The 15,922-nt window shown below is 37.8% G+C and overlaps 1 protein-coding gene across 1 annotated transcript in view; it reads right to left on the bottom strand.

The window, feature by feature from the left end:
- The window catches only part of EYS (eyes shut homolog), a 703,265-nt gene that overhangs the window by 38,494 nt on the left and 648,849 nt on the right, over nucleotides 1–15,922 (bottom strand). Inside the window, exons 42-43 of the mRNA XM_059467250.1 lie at nucleotides 11,207–11,379; nucleotides 1,670–1,852 (exon numbers count right to left, since the gene is read on the bottom strand). Coding sequence (XP_059323233.1) covers nucleotides 1,670–1,852; nucleotides 11,207–11,379 — 356 coding nt within the window. The remainder of the gene's footprint in view (nucleotides 1–1,669; nucleotides 1,853–11,206; nucleotides 11,380–15,922) is intronic.

Raw genomic sequence — 15,922 nt, 5'->3', positions numbered from 1 at the left:
TTCTGTGTTTCTTGAGCCTTGCCCTTGGCAGCTGTGCTGCTGCCCACCCGTTGTTTGACACGGGGATGCAGAAACACCTGACTGCTGTACCACAGTGCTCACACACACAAATGGTATGCAAAGTAATAAAAAGCCAGGCTTTAAGTTTTGAGTTTAAATCCATTCAGAGTGGTTAATACTGATCTGTGTTAGGCTAATTTGGGTAAGCAACCTGATAAATTAAGTACCAGGGTCTCATGGCACACTAAAGTGCTGCTGAGCTGCACTAGCTAAATTTGACAGGATGTTTGCAAATGAAAAGTAGCAGACTTAATTATATCATAGATAAACTGCTGAGCTGTTCTACACTAACAAGTTTTCGTTTGCATTGCAATACACTAACAGTCTCACTCCTGCAAGTCTGCCACAAGGAGAAAGGGGAAGAAGCCTCAGAGGGTATAGGAGTTTAAGAAATTTAATAGAATGAAAGACCTAAGAAAATATCAAATGTATTAACCTAGCAAATGAGGTATCCCCTGTATCCTACTGATGTGATATACTGCAATTGTTTTGTTAGATATATATGTAAATACATAATGTCTCCCCAAAATTGATTTTTAATAATGCATTTTGGGACCTCAGTATCTTAAAACACCAAATAATAATTTGTCCCCTACTTCATCTTTCTGAAGCATTAATTTTCTGATACTGTTCAGCATAAGTGTAGGGTCCCTGTAGGTCAAGGGCCATATCTGCAAAACTTGTGTGATGTTTCAGATATGGTAAAATATCTACTAAAGTAGTAGAGACTTCTACTAGCACACCTAAATGACTCTCCTGCTGTGATAGGTTTAGACATAAGACACATCATTCAACCTCCCTTCTAGGCTTCAATAATTCCATAGAACAGCTCCAAACCCCAAAGCTAGGTCATGCTCCAATTGCAGAAATGATTAAGAGAAAAAAAAAAATTCCTTCTTATGAAGTATCTATTACTGGCTTATGTCTGCATCAAATTATATAAACTTTTTCTCAACTTTCATTAGTATTATGGCTTCTGTTTGGAGTAATGCTGAGACGGACAGAGCACAGGTGGTGTTACCCATGCCATGCTGATGCCATGCAGGCTGCCACAAAGGAGTGCAGAGGAGAGATACCTTAAGTATTGTTAAAATCTTAGTACAAATACTCTAAGCAGATTTACATAACCTGCTTCTCAGCTGTGTTAATCAGACCAAATTGAATGCTTTGCTACACAGACTTTAACTCAACTTACTTGTTGCTAGCTTGGGTTAACTTGCATTGAGAGATCTCAGGGTTGAGGGTCTCCTATTTTATGTGAATAACACAGAGTTCAATGATCAATAATGAAATTTATGTTAACAACTGAAAAAAGGGAACCTTGGCCTTCAGGTTTCCATCTATTTTGTTCAGAAATACACTACCTCAGATTAATTGTTGACTTCAATTACTGGAAGCAATTATATTTCTCTTTAATAAAAAGAAACATTTCTACAACCTGTTAGATTTCTCTGTCTTTACAAAACAATACAGTTTTGAAGAGATTATTTTCCCACTAATGACATTTTATCTTAAATAGAATCAAGAGAAACCTGTGCATATTTTTTCTCCTACTTGTTCAATAAGAATTTAACAGCTTGTAAGGATAAGTGATACAAATAAAGCCTACCTTGGCCCTTCTGTCCAGTGAAAAAAATCAGGTTATCTTGTAAAGCTGAGTGGTGGTTTGCCAGCTGAAATTTCAAGCGAAATTCATAGTAGAAGGTGATATTTGGGATTGTAGAATAAGCTAGGAATGAGGTATATCCAAAGACATCTGTGCCACTGAAACTTGGTTGAGTAATAGTAATAGCTGGATTAAAAAAAAAAAGAATAAACTCAGGGTTAGGGCAAAAGATTCAACAGACTTATTTTAAAAAATGAATCATTGGCAACTACTGCCATCTCCTGGAGTCTAGGTAACATTGCTACAAATAACAGTTAAATTTAATCAGGACTCAGACAGACAAAAGAAAATACAGAAAGAAATTTTCCTGTTAAAGGAAATGCCATCTCTGACAGGCATTTGAGTGAAAGTGAGTACAAGAATGTGCTGACGAGGTTATGGAATGATAATTCTTCACAGGTAGAAGAAATAAGAGAAAGAAGCATCATAAAAGTATGAATTTGCAGCACAGTGAACAGGACCCACATGAATTGCAAATAAAATCAAGGCTGTACCTGTCTGTACAGAAAACAGAGCACTGGTGCTGAGTACCCACATGGCTCCTAGGGCTGGCACCCAGAACCCAGACTGCTGTAGTCAGCTCCTGGAGCTGATGCTCAGAGATCACATAGTGCTTGTATTGACAATATGGATCAGTAAAAACAGGAGAAACAGGAATGACAGCTTAATCCTGAAAGACTGGGTCTGGGACTAGGTTTAAAAGATTTGAGCAGTTACCTCCAACCAACCTGCGCCCCAAACGTGACTGGACACAGCTTTATTAACGCAGGCAGTGTGAGGGACTGGGGGAGGAAGGAAGAGAAATCTGCCCCAGGCACAAACCAGATGGGGAAACGCTACTAAAGGATTATAAAACTCCCCAGGTAAATCTATATTAGCCTAAGTACATCTAAGCACCTAAATGCTTACAGGGAGGGAGAAACAATATCATGTAATTGTGAAAATGCCATCACCACCTCTAGAGTGTGGAATCTGTTTCTAAATTTTCAGCCTGGGAAAGCTTCCATATTGGCAGTGATGTGGCAGGAATTCCTTGATACCTGAATCTGAGAAAAAGTGCAGATACAAGCATGGCAAATCTTTTCTAGCACAGACTTGGAATTTGCAGCAGTACAGAGTGCACTGTCCCATTTATTGAGCACTACTCCACACATGTGGCACATTATGCCTTGCTCTTGATCTTAGATGGGAGCCAGAAAATAGGAAACAGTGGTTTTGTCCTAATTAGCAGGACACTGTAAATGAGTCTGAACACAACCTCAAGCCTCAGACCTCGGTGAGTCATGGACTGAATTGGAGGCACAACACAACTCCCCCATATTTAAATCTCATGTTAGTTTTAATCCACCCATATTTCCTTAGATTACTTGAACATGACTGAAGGAGTCTCAAATTCTGTATTTTTGCTAATTCAGAAAAATATGACACACAGACTGCTCCTTTGATGCAAAGTATTCTTCCCTTCTTTTTTCCTTTCTTTTTCCCCTCTTTTTTTGTGTCTGTATGTTTTAGTGTGTCTTTAATACGCCACAAAATATTTAAGAGACAAGAAGATTTTAAAATAAAGGAGTCCTTTGTGTTTATTGTTTTTTCCTGCTTCGATTTATAATGGGAAAAGCAAATTCTCTCATGTACTTTCACTGAGCCAGGTACTTTGGTTTGCTGGCAGAGATCACTGAAGAGTCTAGTCCTGATAAGTTATTCCCAACAGGGGATAATTCTTTATGCCCAGGATGAGATATGCAATTGTCTCAGCTGTTTCCTTGGAGCATTTTAAGTGGGGAGTTATTTTCTTGCCTTTCTACTTGCTCCTCCCAGTGTTCCATATAAAGCTGGATTAAAGATTGACAAAGGGCCTCCAATGCAAGGAAGCCACAGACCTGGGGACAAGTCCAGAGGAGGCCACTAAGTCGATCACAGGGCTGTAACACCTTTCCTGTGAAGACATGGAAGAGTCTGAGAGAGCTGGGGCTGTTCAGCCTGGAGAAGAGCAGCTCTGGGGAGACCTCTAGCAGCCTCCCAGCGCCTAAAGAGGGCTTACAAGGAAGCTGGAGAAGGATTGCATGAGCACCATATGGAGCTATATCTCCATCAGGCATGTAGTCCTGAAGGGAAATAATACTTTTTAAGGCAGTAGGAGTCCCGTGGGCACTTTTAATGGAAACTGTGACACACTATTTTGGTTTACGTATTCACAGTTTTCTCGGCTGTGCTGAAGAAGTTTCTCACACCTGGTAGAAGTCAGATGCAGTTTCTAATTAACCACTCTATCCTTAGCAGGTAGGCACATGTTTGCAAATAGTCCTCCCTATGCTGGAGAGTAAAATGTATTTAGAAATGTTAATTAGTAATGAGTCAACAGCTTGTATTTCTGGCTAACTCAATCTATCTAGCTTGACAGCTATTCATATTTTGTCTGTCTCTGAACTGCCACTTATAGACTTTATAGCACATTTTTAATCATGTTTCTTGTCTACACCAAGTATTGTTTGTCAAGAGATCTTTATCCGATCACATAAAAAAGTGAAAAGTCATCAGTAAATGTGCATCAGTGTTTGAGATTAATTTCATGCAATGACCTTCATTAATTTGATTTTAATGCAGACTAGTTTACCATAGTTGTACATATTTTTAACTTAAAAATTGAAAGAAAAGTAATAATTCTGTATGAAAAATACCATGTTGGCAAAATCATGTGAAAAAAAAATCTCCACCTTTCTTTTTATTATCTACCTTTTCATTATAAAGCTATGGAGCCAAGACTGCAGAATATTGCATAATCTTTTCCTTGGAACCCAGTCCTTCTAAATAGTATTTGTAAAATGTTTGAGGCTGGTTGAATTAGCAGAGGGCACAGCTGTCTTCATTGGGTTATTTTTCTTTTCCAGTCTGGACATCATCCAAACTGATTTCTACTTTGCTCTTGCAGTGCACAGTCTGAAGTGGTAAAGAACAGAGATGTGTCCCAACGACTTTGATTATGAGCCTTGCTCGCACACTCCAAATTAACACTGTGACTAAAATACTCATTGCTCTGACAGAGTACTGAAGTCTTTTATCAACTTTTTGTCCTTGATCTTGTCCTGTGTCTCCCTGTCAGTTCTATGTCATTCATCATTCTGCTTTCCTGCATTCCCAGTGTTGAACAAGTAATAACGAATGATATGTCCCATTGACTCACAAACAAATAATGACAAATTATCCCATTATATAAATGCATCAATATGGTTGACTACTTACTTCCCTAATATCGTATATCTCATCAGAGCTGAGTACAAAAAATGGGAGTTAGAAAAAATCAACTATACTTTGAAAAAAGATCTTAAGAAAGAGGCTCTACTTCACTTTTGAATTCTCTGCCTCCTCCCCCACAACTGGCACAAGGTGATGGGGCACATGGCTTGTGGATGAGGCCTCTGCCATTCCCTCCCCCTCAGTGAAAGAACTATTCATACTCTTCCCCCATTCCAGTATGGGGTCCCTGCCATGGGAGACAGTCCTCCATGAGCTTTTCCAACGAGTCCTTTCTATGGGCTACAGTTCTTCACAGCATGGGTTTCCCACAGGGTCAGAAGTCCTGCCATCAAACTGCTCCAGTGTGGGCTCTTCTCTCCATGGGTCCACAGGTCCTGCCAGGCCCTGTTGTGGTACAGGCATCCCATGGGGTCACAGCCTGGGATCCTCCATGGCCTGCAGGTAGATATCTTCTCCACTGTGGGCTCCAAGGCTGGATGGGACAGCTGCCTCACCGTGGTCTCAACCATGGGCTGCAGGGGAAGCTTGCCACGCAAACCTACTTTGCTCACTGGAACCTCTGGGATGTCCAAGGAGGAAATGATAAGGGGTGCTAGAGATGCAGGCTGCTGCAGTGCCAGCTGAGGGTTCAACATGGTAGTAAAATACTCCTGATGTCTGTAAAGCTGTTGTATCAAGAGTTAGTGATCCACTTAATGGGTCATTCAGGTGTATGAATTTCCCTCCCCACTTCCAGGACTTATGGAATCCTTTTGTCTGTCTTGTGGCATCAGTAATCATGGAGTCATCAGTTTTACTCTGGGAACTGAAATTTGAAATAATAAAAGTGACTTCACTGCTCAGAGATGAAACTATGATTCTGAAAAACTGCCAGTACAGCAGTGACATTAATAGTGTGTGAGTGTGCCTGTATGTGTGTTTTACAATCTTTATGACATTCATCACATTGGAAGTGTGGGGGAAATTAAGGCCCAGTGAAAACAAAATAACTGAGAAAATAAATTCTCTGAAACAGTAAGAAGAGCAACCCTGCAGATTTTTTAGCTGAGGAAATTCCCTTTGGGCATCTGCTACCACCAAACTGCACAACTCAGTCTGCAGACCCAAACAACTCTGAAGGTGACATTGTGTGCCAAACATAGCTGCACAGAAACTTGCTTGCAGGCTGATTTTCACTCTACAGAACTCGAAGCAAGTGACTATTCCCACTTTAACACTTTGAAATTAATTTTATACATGGGGGAATACATCCCACAGAAAACCTGCTGGAATTCTTGGGGCTGTGACACATTACCATAAGTGTTGCTCAGAAATGTTTCAAGGAAGAACCTTACAGATTGCTGTGAATGACCCTTTCCAGGGTGTGTTTGCTAAATACAGCATCACAGTTAGGACTCTGCTTCATGTTGTCACATATGTGAACATATGTGAAACTAAACCACAGAAGTTTGGTCTAAAACACTGCAAATGACACAATTACTCATTTTATCAATGCACATGCCTTTGAAGTCCTTCTCCCTTTAAATGTGCATTTGTACTTACAAAGTGCTTGCTCTTGATTCTTGGCTCAAAAGGCCTCATGTTATGACCAACATCTCCCCAAAAGAGCCCCATTTCTTGTGCAACATATTACCAACAACACCAGGTGTACATTTCCAGTCCTGGCCAATGAACCATTCCTGCTTCACTTGCATTTAGGAGGCCATTACCATCCCACAGTACAATGATACACTGATATTTATGATTTAGGAATTCTGCATCTTATATAGCAAAATTTCTTACACTCAGATATTTCAAACATTGTGATTTTATATTTTACTGTATCAATCTCCTGTACAAACCAGGAAACATCTCCATTCTGTGCTTAGATAGAAGTGTAAAAAAAATAGAAAAAAAGAAATAAAGGCTGATTACAGAGACGGTAGCAATTTAACAACTCTAATCAAGTCTGTGATACTAAACACTGAAGGAGATATATAGTGTGCAAAAAACAAAATGCAAGCAACTTTTTGCTAATTTAAATATGAAAGGAAATTTGTCAGACTAAGGGCTTGGATGCAGGCTGCTTTCACACAAATCTACTGAGACACCAGAGCTCAATAACTGGACTCAATTTAAATTCTATAGATCCCTTTATCTGCAGTTTAAAGATGCAAAGTCACTTGGGGGAATTAGTCAATCTGCCCATGCAGACATAGGCTCTAGTCTCATAGTCTCTTTTCCAAAGTGTTGGGTATAGATGGTGTTCTCCTCTCCTTCCCTTCACCCAACCCCCCAGCCAAGTTGGAGGGATTTAACAGAGGCATTTAACTCTGCAATTCAACAGTCGAGTCCCACTCCTATCCCATCACAGATCCATCTCCATAATCCCAGAGCACAGACCACAACAGCAGACAGGACCCAAAATAAGGATTCAGAGGAAGGAACACCTTGCCCAGATCCCTCCCAGGGATACCCCCAGCCCTCATGGCAAGGTGTGACACTCCCCATGATGAGTCAACAGTGGGTCACCCTTTGGACAGAGGGATGTAACTACCACGGGGTATGGGACACATTACGAGATGTAGGTGAAGAGCATTTTGGAATAGCACGGGACTTATGGGGGTCTAAAAGAGAAAATTAGGTGATTTGGGGAGGAAAATAGTGAGGAAAATAGAGGGATACAGAGACATAAGGGCCAGGCACGTGTTAATAGATCACAGTGCTTGTCTGGCCATGTCCTCCCCCCTGATCAATGTGGCCTGTACTCTCTTCTGTTTTATATTAACATTCCCCCTCCTTTTGGCCCATTATGCTGTAGCTGTGTGGGTTCCTGAGAGACATTTCAATGTATAATGGTCAACTTGCAGTCAAAATAACATGGTTATCTAATGATAAAAGCAAGAAAAATGTGTAGTGAGAGATAATGCATCTTGTTGTGTATGTTAGGAAAAATGGACATGCTTTTGGAAGCTTTCATTGATGTCTGAAACAAGCATAGCATAACAAATAAACTCAGAGCCATGGTCACCAGCCTGCTTAGACAGCAGTATGCTCCGATTCAGAAATGTAAGAAAAGTCCTTGTTAGTCCCAGACCTTGTCTATTTTTCCATATTTATATACATTTGTCTAACAGAAGCTGCTATCTGTCCTTACATTTTTGCCTCATTTGTCATATTTACAATTGTCCTATAATTTTCTTCACTTTTTGAGTGTTATGCATTTCACATAAAATTATGCACTTTTAGCTTGTCACAATTTGGTTTTTTCTTATTTTTTTCTATTTCTGTTTTCTTTTCCATTTAATAGTGACAATACTTTTATTATTTATTTATTTAACTTTTTATTATTTATTTATTTAACTTTTCCTTACTGTCACTGACATATTTTTTGAAAATCCTTTCACTAGGATTTTTCTCCTAAGAAGCTGAGAAGCCTCAGAAAAGACATGTAAGCAATAACTATCTGATGGCTGTGGAATGTGGTGTGGAAATGGTTTACCAACAGACCACAGGTGCATCTTTGATTGGCCTCATGTGGATTGTTTTTACTTAATGACCAATCCCAGTCCAGCTGTGTCAGACTCTCTGGTCAGTCACAAGATTTTATTATCATTCCTTTCTAGCCTTCTGATGTCTCCTTTCTCTTTCTTTAGTATAGTTTTAGAATGTAATTTTCTTTTAATATAATAATATCATAAAATAATAAATCAGTCTTTTGAAACACAGAGTCAAGATTCTCATCTCTTCCCTTGTCCTGGGAACCCTCAAACACCACCACACATTACATATATTGCTGTTGTTCTTAGCATGATTTCTAACCCTTAACAGATGGCAATTGGAGCTCTGACAGGATGAAGATCTGTATCTGTGGGCTCCTTTATGGCTCTGTCCACATCTTGATTAATCCTTACTGTGTCTTTTGCAAATAATCTCTATTGTTAGGAGCAGCCAAGCTGGCATGAAATTGCAATTCTATTTGGTACATTAGTTATATTCATTTTATCAAATAATCACTGTGACATCTCACTTGTTCTGTGTTGATGAAAACCAACTATTATTTGATACACATTTTGATAAACAGCATTTCTTTAGTGTTTCAGACATAGAGTGTCAAGCATTAGGTTGCGATCTGAATAGTAGAGATAATATTATTGTGTATCTTAAACAAAAGATGATTAATTTAAAATCTGCAGTTCTATGCCTTAATTTTTATGGATCATTTCTTTCTATTAAATTTATTATCTGGGATACACATTTTGTCATAGTAAACAATTATGTTTGCCTTCTGCTTCTAAAATAATTTAAATTGTTCTATCATTTTAATTAGGCAATCTATCATTATCTTCAAATATCTCCCAGAAGTATGGCTTTGGCGCTGCTGGGGCTATCCATAAGGATACATCCAGCCTCCACTGCATTGTGGCTCTCTTTCTCCCTTCTTAGTTTCAGAAAATGTGATAAAGGGGCCTCTTGCAACTCATTTTAAGACTTCTGCCTGTGCTCAGGTTATTTCTATTCCTTCTAAATTGTCAAGATATGGTTCAATAAAATAATTTTTCATATTCCAATAATAGTTTCTTATGTTGTCAGCTTATTACCTTAGATTTATGTCCTGCAAAGCTGAGTGTTCTTTCCCATTTTGCTTGTTTATAGTGATGGTCCAGACAGTTTTCCCTTTCTACTCATTAAAATTAATTCTTTCTGTGCTTTCAAAGACTCTAGTTTTGTAGACCAATCAAACTAATGAATTTCTGTAGTTTCACTCAATTTAGGCTCTCAATTTTTATGTAGTCTCGCAGTTTAGAGACAATTAAATCCAAAGATCTGCAGAAGAGCCTCATTGAACAGCTACAGGGAAAAAACATTAGATGATACTCAGTGTTGACAGATGTAAATTGGGGCAGATTACAGAAACAGTCCTTGCCTTAAATACAGGACAATGGGCTCTGACCTCACCATCAGCTTTCAAAGGAAGAGATGTTGGAAATTTTAATAAGCACTTTCATGAATATGTCAGTGTACTCATGAAAGAAAACAGAATGGGAAACAAAGAAAACAGAGATGGGTTAAGTAAGGGCAGAGAGTAAGACAGAAAAATGTCAGGCACCACTGTATAAAGCAGTGGCATTATCAGACCTTGAATATAGCACCTTGAATCAGCTCTGGAGCCTCATTTTAAAGAATGAGGAATTGAGAAGGAACAAAGAAATGCAGCTTGGATGATAGAGATGCAGCAAATGAAGTCCCCGTGTATTTCTACTGTAAACTAGGAAAGGTTACCAAGAAATTATCATACATATTTCATATATTCACTTTTACTATTTGCTATCAAGTATCATGGTTAGATGAAATCAGATAAAACATAAATGTTCATCTACTGAAAATTTTGGAAATAAAATTTTTAAATAAGATTTAAATATGTATATGATATGACAAAAACCAACCTGATAATTGTTTAATACTTATTTGAAAAGGCACTTCATGTGCACCACTAAATAAGCTCAGAATCAGTGATTATTTTCTATATGTAGGTTTTTCAATCATTACTTCTTGCTGCATTCACTGTTAGGGGAAAGAATTCCTTGGATGTTCACACACAGGAATTCCTGACCTAGAACAATCATTATAATCAATGCTCAAGGAATAAAAGTCCTTCCTTTGACAATGTTAGTCAAAATGACCTATTTCCTTTGCTTTATTTTCACTTTATCCTGTCTCCTGTTTTACAGCAAAGCACTTAGTAAATTTTAAATTGTCCTTCTTTTTGACCTGAACAATTAATCACATTATGGTATGTGGTGGTATTTTTACAATCCAGAAAGTATTATTTTTACACTGCTTTAATAGCAAAATGTACAAAGTAACGCTTCTGTAAGCAGATGAAAAATCAAACTGCAGCAGAAATCAATTTCTCCAAAGGAGCTCTCACTTGAATCTCTCAGTTTTTCTCCAGGTGATTTACTAAAACATCAAATGCTACCTGGTATTTCCCAGCTTCTCTGAGTAAACTCTCAGCTTCTTTGATCCCTCTGTCTGCCTTTCTCTGGCTGGAACTTTAATGAAGCCACACATGGGAAGGGTGATCAGCTTAGGCATTCTTTGTGTGCGACTGGGCTTTGGGCTGTGTTTTTGGGGAGGTTGTGACTTTCAGTGTTTTACCTTCAAAACCTTTGAGATGTTTCTTACCACGGCTTCTATGAATGATAGAAACTATGACCAATGCATGAAGAAAATGTTTCTTACCATCACTGCAGAGGATGCCAGACCTTCCATATGGACACAAGCAAACAGCATCTCGCCTGGACTTTGGAAAACATGTAGCACCACTTCCACATGGATTTTCATCACAAGTTGCAAACTGGCAGAGTTTTCCAGTGTAGAGTTTAGGGCATTCACAATACCAATTTTCTTCATCACTGACAAATTTAAATTACAACAAACAAACAAAAAAAGTGTAAGTACCAAAATGCATTTAAAACAAGCAGAATGGGATTTACACTTAGAGAAAATCTGTGACATCTGACTTATAGTTGTAATAGATCTATGCTTTTGCTAGTGTTCCTGGCATTAGACATGCCTGAATGCCTTACTAGGACTGGAGATGACAGTTTCTTTTGGGTTTAATTTTAAATTTTTATTTTTATTTCTTTTGCTGGTGAGAGATGAGACTTTTCTAATGTCTCACTAGTTGTTTGTGCTGCATCTTTCATAGCATAGTCAAAATAACTGCTACAGAAGAACAGGTCTTCTATTATGTCTAAAAAAATGAAAACGTGAGAACAAAAAATGAAAGTTACTAGTTTATTTTTCAAATGGAAACATCATTTGTATATTCAGTTACTACATACAGCTTGTATGTATACAGTAGGATGCAGAAAATCCTGAAATATGAACACCTGCAATAGGGATTATGTTGAATTTGAAACAATAATAAGCAGGTAAATCTCTGCTATAATATAACTTATATTCTCAGTCATAGAAAGAATATTAGAATAGGCAAGGATAAAAACAAGTTGTAACCAGACAAAACCGACATTTAGAAATGTGCATATTCTGGTTGTACCAATTTTTTTATAGTACTCAAAGATAGCACAATGACAACTATGGTAGGAAAACCAAAGCAGACAGGATAACAAAAGAGTGCAAGACATTCCCATCTATGACTTATTATAAATATAATTTCACAAAAGGTCTTATTTGATTTTCTCCTTATATTATGGCTGAACATAGATGACAGCTAGATAGGTCAATTCATATGGATGTATAGTATTCATGTACATCCTCAGTATTGAACAGAAACATATCTGCCTTTTACTGGAAAAGGTCACATGTGCCTTTGGGTATAAATGCAGAAGACATGGTGCATGTTGTGTCAAATCACACTCATTGTGGTTTTCCAATAATAGCGTAATCATTAGGATGAGCACTGATAAAATTTCAAATACATGTGATTTGTAAAAATTCATTATCTGCTTATAATAGCCACACAATCAGGTTAAAGAAAATAATCTGGATCTGAAAGACCTCCTGTATTTTTTAAAAGAGGGAAATAAGTAAGTCTTGTGACAGTCCTTGCTCAGAGCAGTTGATTAGTGTGTTCCTAAACTGACCACACACAGAGCTGGGCAGTGAGGATCTCAGCTTGAGCGTCTACTGGAATGAACCTCACGAATAATGCCTCCAGACGCCTTTGCAAAAGAAAATTGCTATCAGCTGCAATAATAAATTCCTGTGTGTAGCCTATTCTATTTATAGATCTGCTGCAGACTGCATGAGAGGAATCTAAATGAGCTACTGGTATTTGTGCAGTACTGAGAATCCTGCTTTCAGGGATTTTAATATCAACATTCCATAGTTCAGCTAATTAAAAAAGCATTAATAAACTGAATTATTCCTGGAAATCTACAATTGTGGGTGATGATTTTTAGTTATCAAATGTATTCAGTTTTTTATAGAAGAAAAGGTGGATCATCGCTGCTGACTGCCATAAGACACATACTTTGGTCTGCACCTTTAAAGAAAAAAAATTCATACATTCTTTTAATGACCTGTATATGAAAACATTTGCCATTACTTTTTATAGTCTTACTTTTGGTATTGTGGAGAAGATTAAAAATATCAGGTTTCATAACAAATGGTGAGTAGTTTATGTTTTACAAAATGAGCAATGTTATGACATTTCACCATTGGTGCTGTAAGATTCTAATAACAAAAAATAGTGATTCCTGATAAGGCAAAGAAAACAGTTTTTAAAAAGTTCTACAAAATAATATAAAACTTGAAAGTATAACTTTCAAGCTAACCACAGAGAAAGAAAATAATCACATCCATTTCACAAAAATAGTATACAAAGCCCCAGATAACTTATTCTTTTTCAAAGCACGCTGTAACTGGACAAGATCTCCCATATTCTACTGAATTAATCTCAGATGCAAGAAACACATACTGCTCAAATGGTCAAGAACTTCTCCCAGGTAGATTTCACAATTTCATGATGGCCTGCTACCCTTTATAAATGCAAGAAGCAAATGAAAAAGGGCAGAAAATCAGAACAGTAATATCTTTTGTCTGTGTTGTACACCTGTGAATGACTCCAAGAAAAACTTATTGGGTAATTACATATATGAGCTGAAGAAAATGAAAAACAAGGAAAATACCAGAATTTTGAAGCTGCAGAACAAGAAACAAATTTGGAGTGTTCTGTGGAAATGTGTTATATGACTAATATGTTATATTAGTGTTTGATTTCAGATCCAGAGCATGGTTTTGCAGAAAACCTCCTGTTTGGCCCCTGTTGAAATGCCTTGTTCCACATTGTGTCTCTAGAGTACAGGAACTAATTTGTTTGGATTAACCTGCACCAGAAGATTGTCTTACAGGTCAGGTTGCTTCAGCTGTATGGACTTGGCATTCAGACCCATACCAGGTCTAGTGTGAGTCAAAGCTTCTTGAAACACGAATAAAGGGAATATTGGGTCCTCAGCACTAATTGGCTTGACCTGAAAATCTATGCCTGTTGAACTACATTACCTACTAACGTGGATGCAGATTTATAAGCCGTCAAAAGAAAATCATGCAGCCATGGTATATGTTACACACAAAAAGTCCCTCCAGATTTTACATGAGAGCACTGACAAACTCCAGGAGTCGATAGAGAAAAAAACCCCAAACAACCCCTAACTATTCAGAATCATATGAAATAAGAAAGACACAAACAGTGAAAGCAAATGGGAGAAAAGATAGAAATAGTGATGAAAAGGAGTGAAAAAGACAAGAAGGGTGTTTCTAGAGCACCATCACCTCATGCCTCCAGGATTATGATACAGGGAAAAAAAATGGAGGAGAAAAAAAGTGGAGGGAAAATGAACTATTCTCTGACATTCTTAAAGGCCTCTGAAATGGTAAGGGACATATTTTGTATTACCATTTCCCATGTTATATTCCTTTGATCTTTGGTTTAGATATTAGATTGGAAAGAAAGTCACCAAGAAATATTTGCATGATATGACATGATATTGGTAATTCAGTAATACAATTTCTCTCCTTGAATCAATGCTACATCAGTGATCTGATTCAATGAAATCAAAGTTTTCTATAATATTGACAGCTTTGGGATACCAACCCAGGTTATGGTAATTTATTTATTTAAAATATAGCACAATACAGAAGAGATTGGATTGTGTTACATTAGCAATCAAGTCACAGTTAAAACCCTGCTTTTGACTTAAATCAATTCTGGTTTTGAAAGGAAAGTTTATAATCCCTTTTCACAGTGTGTCACAGCCATCATCTGTACTCCACTGGCAGTGTTTTGTTTGCCCAAAGCAGGATATAATTTTCCATATTTCTGTGCTTCTTCCATTTCTAAAGTGGGAGTACAATGAGAGCAAATGCCCTTTATGTAGTTTTATGCAAGAGGGGTTCCCTGAAAGGAAGCACACTCAACACCCATTAATAATGATTTTAAGGTCCCTTCTAACACAAAGCATTCTATGATTCTGTGGTTGCAGTGTGTGTCACAATGGGTTCAATATTTAATGACATAGATTCTTTTAGTGCCTTCATTATATTATCTGTAACAAAGCTATGGAAGTTGGAGGGAACCGCTCCTTCAGTCAATAAGTAGTAGATGTACTTCAGTTTATGTTCAAGTTGTTACTATTATGTTTTTGTAGCACTCTTGTTTTAAATTACTGGAAAATGAAAGGGCCATCATACATTTTCGGTTTAAGCCTTAAGTTGAATTATGTTTCATGCAAAGATTCATTAAATTGCTTTCCAGAAAACACCAGCATAATGTAAAGGCAATTACAATCTCCCTTTGAAAGCTTTGTGTAATAGACAAATCCACAAAAGCTCTCTGCAGCCAGAAGGATAACCTTATATCATCAATAATCTTAAAAATATCAAAGGACAATATATAAAGGAGGTGTTTCTTCCTTGTGCACAGCAGGTGTTTTTTAGTATATGATATATCTGCCAATCTTTCCTTCTATTATACAGCTCCCAAAATCAATTCAGCTTTCATGCTGCTTTAGTACTTTTCACTCAGGTTTCCTCAATTACGGTATCTTGTCTAGCTCTGAATACTTTTGTTATCTTTACTGTTTTGAATCATTTTCCCCTCTGCCTGGGAGAATTATTCTGCAAGTTCTGTCAGTTCATTTTAATTTGCTTTGCCTTTCACTGAGAGGATTTTTGTATGGGGTCTGTGTGATCAGATTTTGGTAGTGGCAGGGACCTACAGGGGTGGCTTCTGTGGGAAGCTGCCAAAGCTTCCCCCATGTCCAACAGAGCCAATGCCAGGTGGCTTTGAGATGGACCTGCCACTGGCCAAGGCCAAGTCCATCAGCAGCCATTGCAGTGCCTCTGGGATAATGTTGTTAAGTAGAAAGAAAGCCCTGGCAGCAGCCTGTGCTGGAGCAGGATCCTGGCAGGGCCATGGCCCCGTGGAGAGAG

This window comes from Ammospiza nelsoni, chromosome 3 (assembly GCF_027579445.1).
Source record: "Ammospiza nelsoni isolate bAmmNel1 chromosome 3, bAmmNel1.pri, whole genome shotgun sequence".
In the NCBI taxonomy this organism is placed as follows: Eukaryota; Metazoa; Chordata; class Aves; order Passeriformes; family Passerellidae; genus Ammospiza; species Ammospiza nelsoni.
Note: the sequence above shows the minus strand (reverse complement) of the source record. Positions and strands in the feature narration are given on the sequence as shown.